The sequence below is a fragment of the Nansenia antarctica genome (genome assembly GCF_963989245.1).
Source record: "Nansenia antarctica genome assembly, chromosome: 6".
NCBI classification, from domain to species: Eukaryota; Metazoa; Chordata; class Actinopteri; order Argentiniformes; family Microstomatidae; genus Nansenia; species Nansenia antarctica.
Window position 1 is genome coordinate 71,473,003 of NC_137676.1, and position 7,500 is coordinate 71,480,502.

Below are 7,500 nucleotides of genomic sequence, written 5' to 3' on the forward strand. Positions count from 1 at the left end.
CTCAACAACGTTGAAACGTAGTTCCGTGTTTCAAAAGAAAATCTGAACATTTTGATTGGTTGCCGATATGAGGACCAAAAGACTAGAACGTGTCACATTGGCTCCTGCATCGTTCCTGGGTCCACATCACACACCAAACCATCTACATCACACCCCTCAAAAAGAAGAAGATAGACAGAAAGAAGAATCCCCCTTAACCCCTGTCTGTGTGTTGTTGTTAAAAATGGACTGCACTTACATAGCTCCTTATTCCAAAGCGCTTTACAATGGCCTCTCATTCACCCGTTCACACACACATTCACACACCAAAGGGGACAAGCTACCATGCAAGGTGCCGGTCCGCACCTTGCATGGTAATTGGGTGTTCAGTGTCTTGCCCAAGGACACTTCGACACGTGACTCAAACCGCCGATCTGCCAACCTTGCATTCATTAGACGATGGCTCTACCTCCTGAGCCACAGACGCCGTGCTCGTGCTTGTGTGTGTGCGTGTGTGTGTGTGTGTTCATGTGTGTGTCTGTTGTTGTTGTTGTTGCTAGGCGCTGGACGGGTTCTTCATAGCAATAATGACGGACGGAAGCATCATCTACGTGTCTGAGAGTGTCACCTCACTGCTGGAGCACCTGCCTGTAAGTACACTGTGTGTGTGTGTGTGTGTGTGTGTGTGTGTGTGTGTCTCTCTGTCTCTCTGTGTGTGTCTGTGTCTGTGCGTGTATATGTCTGTGTGTGTGTCTCTGTCTCTCTATGTCTGTGCGTGTGTATGTCTGTGTGTGTGTGTGTGTGTGTGTGTGTGTGTGTGTCTCTGTCTCTCTGTGTCTGTGCATGTGTATGTCTGTGTGTGTGTCTCTGTCTCTCTGTGTCTGTGTGTATGTGTGTGTGTGTCTCTGTCTCTCTGTGTCTGTGCATGTGTATGTCTGTGTGTGTGTCTCTGTCTGTGTGTATGTGTGTGTGTGTCTCTGTCTCTCTGTGTCTGTGCGTGTGTATGTCTGTGTGTGTGTGTGTGTGTGTCTCTGTCTCTCTGTGTCTGTGCATGTGTATGTCTGTGTGTGTGTCTCTGTGTCTGTGTGTATGTGTGTGTGTGTCTCTGTCTCTCTGTGTCTGTGCGTGTGTATGTCTGTGTGTGTGTGTGTGTGTCTCTGTCTCTCTGTGTCTGTGCGTGTGTATGTCTGTGTGTGTGTGTCCGGTCTACTCCATCACATATAACATGATATGCTGGCATCATTTCCAACCCTTTTATTTTTTTATTTTTTTAACTGTTGTCGCTGTTCTTCTCCCTGGTTCCAGTCGGACCTGGTGGACCAGAACATGCTGAACTTCCTCCCGCTGGGGGAGCACTCTGAGGTGTACAAGGCCCTGTCCGCCCACGCCTCCGACGCAGAGAACCAGGGACCCGAGTACCTCAAAAGTGAGTACGGTACTCTGGCTAGCAGGCTTAGCTTAGCTTAGCTTCATTTCCCTGAATGTTAGCATTTGTTTGCATCAACTATGGCCCAGAGTACCTCAAGAGTGGGTACTGTTATGTTAATGCCAAAATATATGTCATAAACATTATGTTAATATTAAAAAACGTCATAAACATTATGTTAATGTTAAAATATATGTCATATTGAAAAAAATAGAAGCTGCACACTCAGGTTCCAGATGCAATAAGTGTTGCCTTTTTGCATCTGGAACTTGAGTGTGCGGCTTCTATTTCTTTTCACCTCGCTTCGATTTTCTGCGGTGTGCACTCTCTTCTTTTCAATAAAATATATGTCATAAACATTATGTTAATGTTAAAATATGATGAAAGTCTTGTTGACGAGCTAGTTGGGCACATCCTTCAGTCAACTGTTCTCGTTTCTCAAAGCTAGCGGACTTAGCTTAGCTCAGCTTAATTTCCCTCCCTGGAACTCACTGAACATTAGCATTTGTTAGCATCAATTACGGCTCGGAGTACCTCAGGAGTGGGTACCACCACCCACCCACCCACCCAGCCAACCAGTTTTAGTGCGTTGTTTTTGGTATCACATATTTAGCGGATGTGTTCGTAAAAATCGCTCTGAGAGCGCCAGAGCTTAGCTTCATTTCCCTCCCTGGAACACACTGAACGTTAGCATTTGTTAGCATCAACCACGGTGTGTGATTGTTTTTAATGTTTGTTTGTTTGTTTGTTTGTTTGTTTGTGTGCTGCAGCTAAGAACCAGATGGAGTTCTGTTGTCATCTGCTGCGGGGGTCCATCGACCCCAAGGAGCCGCCCGTGTACGAACATGTCAAGTTCATCGGGAACTTCAAGTCGTTGCACAACGGTGAGGGACATGTTTGTTTTTAGGGGGGGTTTCTCAATCGCATTGTTGTCTTTTTAATTGTGTTCAACATCTTTAGGGCTGTTTGCCAGTCGGTGTAAAAACCTGTTCAACCTGCCCCTGAAGGACAATTTGAGTGTTGTGTGTGTGTGTGTGTGTGTGTGCATGTCTCTGTCTGTGTGTGTGTGTGTGTGTGTGTGTCTCTCTCTGTGTCTGTGTCTGTGTGTGTGTATGTCTGTGTATGTCTCTCTCTCTCTGTGTATGTGTGTGTCTGTCTCTCTCTCTGTCTGTGTCTGTGCGTGTGTGTGTGTGTATGTCTGTGTGTGTCTCTCTCTGTCTGTGTCTGTGTGTGTATGTCTGTGTGTGTCTCTCTGTGTGTGTGTGTGTGTGTGTGTGTCTCTCTCTCTCTCTGTGTGTGTGTGTGTCTCTCTCTCTGTGTGTGTGTGTGTGTAGTATGTCTGTGTGTGTCTCTCTCTGTGTGTGTGTGTGTGTGTGTGTGTCTCTCTCTCTCTCTGTGTGTGTGTGTGTGTCTCTCTCTCTCTCTGTGTGTGTGTGTGTGTGTGTGTGTGTGTGTGTGTTAACCAGGGGTGAAAGTGGTTTGAGTTTCTTACAGGAACTATAGGCTACTACCCCAACCTTCATCGTTTCATATTGTTCTCCTCCTGCCCCCAGCTTCATGCATCCCTGAACACACACATCGTGGTGTTGGTGTCGAAATTAGAAATACTTTAGGGCTGCCATGTTTCACCAAAAGTTTGGAGTGAGAGTTTTTGGTGGTGGAGCGACCCAAAACTGTGCACGTTTTGGTAGCGGCGGCCCCTCTCTCCCACACAATTATTTGTGCTAGTTTCCTGCAATTTTAAACCAGCACAAGAAATGAAAATAATTGTAACATTTGATAAAACAAGAGAAATTCAGATAATATATCTTAAGTCTTAATAAACAAATACAGTAGCCTACAGAGTCTAAAACAAAATTGGGCCTCATCAAGTGAACTCAACCCCTTGGTCAGCAGCAGAAAGACCCTTGGTCATCATCTTATATACAGTGCATAGATGGCTATCATGTTATACAGTACATACCAGGGTTTTTCCTCGGTCAGAATCAAGCCTTGGAGGTTGATGTTGTGCGCGCGCAGTGCGCCCAAATTTTCTTTGAGGGACCCCCAATTGTTGTATTTGTATTGTAAATTGTAATTATTATTAATAATAATAATACGATGCGATTTGAAAGTACCAGTAGGCTACCAGATACGTATGCACATATTTTGCTACCAGGGTTGCCAGATGGAATTGACAATTTCCAGCCCAACCAGTCTAAAAGCTGCCGAATCCACCCGTCCAGTGTGACCAAAAGTAGCCCAATCTGGCAACACGGCTTGCTTATGGAAGCATAATAGTGGACTAAATTCAAATGTTAATGCAATTTGAGATTGCATTTGCATGTTCCACTTTTGCATGCATTCTTTCAGACAATATTCAAATTCAAATGCAATTCTAATGAGCGGATGTGTTTACTAGAACATGTAAATGCAATTGCGTATCACATTATTGCATTACAATTTGAATATTGACTCAAATAACGCAGGCAAAAGTGGCAAATGAATATGCTATTTTGGGATTACATAGTAATTTTCACATTAGAATGAACTTTTGAATTTTGTCAGCTACAAAGCAGCGCATGACATAGCGAATGTGCACATCAGGTACATGAAAATGAAAATCATTAGAATTGCATTTGAATTTGAATATTGTCTGAAAGAATGCATGCAAAAGTGGAACATACAAATGCAATCTCAAATTGCATTAACAATTGAATAAAGTCCACTATATGCTTCCATACGGCGCGACTGTAATCCCGGTCGGACTGTCTCAGTGCCCAGTGCTGCCCACCCAACCACGTCGCGTCGCGTCGGGTCTACTGTAAAGCGAGTTAACATGTCCTTTTCAAAGGTATTAAAATAGACGCAACGAAACATAACGTCAGCCATGTGTTTCCTTGTTGGAAATTATGGATCGTGAATCGTGATTGCTTCTGCACTCTGCAGCAATCGGATTTTGATTGACAGGCAGCTGCATCTCTTCCCCCAACGGCGTTCCGGCACAGAAAGTCTTGCCGGAACGCAGCACCGGACCGTTCCGGCCCACTTTCACCTATGGTGTTAACCCAGAGTCGTCCTGTGCTCTCTGCAGTGCCCAACACCAAGAGGAGTGGTCTGGAGGGGGTGCTGCAGCGCTCCCTGCACCCCGCCTTCGACGACCAGGTCTGCTTCGTAGCCACGGTCCGGCTGGCCAAGCCCCAATTCATCAAGGTGAGGCACACACACACACACACACACACACACACACACACAAACACACAGAGACAGACACACACACACACACATACATAATTCCATGTTCTTTCGCAGTTTATATGTCTTCAGTATGAATCTACAATGTAGACATTTTTATAAAGAAAACCATTGAATGAGAAGGTGTGTCCAAACTTTTGACTGGTACTGTACATACATACATACAGTATATCATCAATAACACACACACACACAATGGAAAAAAAAACTTGAATTATATTTATGTAACACACACACACACACCGTCTCTCCTGTAGGAGATGTGTACCGTGGAGGAGCCCAACGAGGAGTTCACCTCCAGACACAGCCTGGAGTGGAAGTTCCTCTTCCTGGACCACAGGTAACACACACACACACACACACACACACACACACACACACACACACACACACACACAGACACACAGGTAACACACACACACACACACACACACAGGTAATACACACACACACACACACACACACACACAGGTAACACACACATGCAGACACACGCATGCGTGCACACACTCACACACACACACTGTCCACAACTTCCCTGGGGTACACACCACGCAGGGGTGAGACCACACACACAGACATGCACACACACCGCACACTCTCACACACACTCACTCACTCACTCTCTCGCACACACACACACAATCCTACTGAAATGCGCCCGTCTTCCCTCCCCAGACACACCTAACCCCCCCTCCCCCCTGCTGATGATGTCACTTCCTCCCGCAGGGCTCCACCAATCATAGGCTACCTTCCGTTCGAGGTCCTGGGGACGTCGGGGTACGACTACTACCACGTCAACGACTTGGAGATCCTGGCCAAGTGTCACGAGCACCGTGAGTCTCACACACACACACACACACACTCACACACACAGTCACACACACAGTCACACACACACACACACACACACGCACACTCACACACACACACACACACGCACACAGTCACACACACACACACGCACGCTCACAAAGTACAAAAAGATTTGGACAGTCCTTTATTCCAGCTGCACTCCGACTCTACAACCAGGCCCTGCAGGGTGGGGGAGACCTGGAGATGGAACTTTTGGAACTTTTTACTTATTGAGCCTGCACTGTTTTATGTTTTTTATTGAATGTTTTTCTGTTTTCTGTACTGAATGTTTTCTGCCCTAACTGAGCTGTTTGACAACAAAATTTCCCCAATGGGGACAATAAAGGTTTTCAATCAATCAATCAATCAATCACACAGTCACACACACACACACACACACACACACTCACACACACACATCAATCTCTAATGCACACAGATGCTTACACACACGCACACACACACACGCACACTCACACACACACACACACGCACACAGTCACACTTACACACACACACACACACGTGCACACACACACACTCACACACATGGTATGTTGTATGTTCTGCTTGCACTGACCATCTCTCTCTCTCTCTCTCTCCCTCTTCCCCTCTCTCTCTCTCTCTCTCTCTCCCTCTTCCCCTCTCTCTCTCTCCCCCCTCCCTCCCCCCTCCCTCTAGTGATGCAGTATGGTAAGGGGAAGTCGTGTTACCACCGCTTCTTGACTAAAGGGCAGCAGTGGATCTGGCTGCAGACTCAGTACTACATCACCTACCACCAGTGGAACTCCAGGCCCGAGTTCATCGTCTGCACACACACTGTCGTCAGGTAGGAGACTTCAACATTACCTTTAACTAGGCAGTGAACCACAACATTACCTTTAACTAGGCACTGAACTGCAACATTACCTTTAACTAGGCACTGAACTACAACATTACCTTTAACTAGGCAGTGAACTACAACATTACCTTTAACTAGGCACTGAACTACAACATTACCTTTAACTAGGCAGTGAACTACAACATTACCTTTAACTAGATACTGAAACTACAACATTACCTTTAACTAGGTACTGAACTACAACATTACCTTTAACTAGGCACTGAACCACAACATTACCTTTAACTAGGCACTGAACTACAACATTACCTTTAACTAGGCACTGAACTACAACATTACCTTTAACTAGGCACTGAACTACAACATTACCTTTAACTAGGCACTGAACTACAACATTACCTTTAACTAGGCACTGAACTACAACATTACCTTTAACTAGGCACTGAACTACAACATTACCTTTAACTAGGCACTGAACTGCAACATTACCTTTAACTAGATACTGAAATTACAACATTACCTTTAACTAGAATGATTTATAGTCTGCACACAGTTAGGTACTGAAATGACAACATTGCCTTTAAATAGGCACTGAACTACAACATTACCTTTAACTAGGTACTAAAATTACCTTTAAATAGATACTATGCATTTTAACGAATCTCACTGCTGATTGTTATCCATCATCTCTCTCCCTCTCTCTCTCCCTCTCTCCCTCCCTCTCCCTCCCTCTCTCTCCCTCCCTCCCTCCCTCCCTCTCTCTCCCCCCCTCCCTCCCTCCCTCTCTCCCTCTCTCTCCCTCTCTCCCTCCCTCCCTCTCTCCCTCTCTCTCCCCCCCTCCCTCCCTCCCTCTCCCTCCCTCCCTCTCTCTCCCCCCCTCCCTCCCTCCCTCTCCCTCCCTCCCTCTCTCTCCCTCCCTCCCTCCCTCTCTCTCCCTCCCTCCCTCCCTCCCTCTCCCTCCCTCCCTCTCCCTCCCTCCCTCCCTCTCTCCCTCCCTCCCTCCCTCTCTCCCTCCCTCCCTCCCTCCCTCCCTCCCTCTGTAGCTATGCTGAGGTGAGGGCTGAGCAGCGTAGAGAGCTGGGTATTGTGGAGTCTCCCCCTGAGCTGACCGCGGACAAGGTGAGACGAAGCTGAGACATCCCAATCTGAGACAAACAGACAGAGA

At 46.4% G+C, this 7,500-nt stretch overlaps 1 protein-coding gene across 1 annotated transcript in view; it reads left to right on the forward strand.

Moving 5' to 3' along the window:
• LOC308159855 (circadian locomoter output cycles protein kaput-like) overlaps positions 1-7,500 on the forward strand; it is a gene marked incomplete at its 3' end in the record, with an annotated part of 20,546 nt that overhangs the window by 4,381 nt on the left and 8,665 nt on the right. Inside the window, exons 6-13 of the mRNA XM_080533672.1 lie at positions 540-629; positions 1,285-1,405; positions 2,176-2,289; positions 4,479-4,597; positions 4,897-4,979; positions 5,369-5,475; positions 6,176-6,323; positions 7,379-7,454. Of these exons, the coding sequence (XP_080389798.1) occupies positions 540-629; positions 1,285-1,405; positions 2,176-2,289; positions 4,479-4,597; positions 4,897-4,979; positions 5,369-5,475; positions 6,176-6,323; positions 7,379-7,454 (858 nt within the window). The remainder of the gene's footprint in view (positions 1-539; positions 630-1,284; positions 1,406-2,175; positions 2,290-4,478; positions 4,598-4,896; positions 4,980-5,368; positions 5,476-6,175; positions 6,324-7,378; positions 7,455-7,500) is intronic.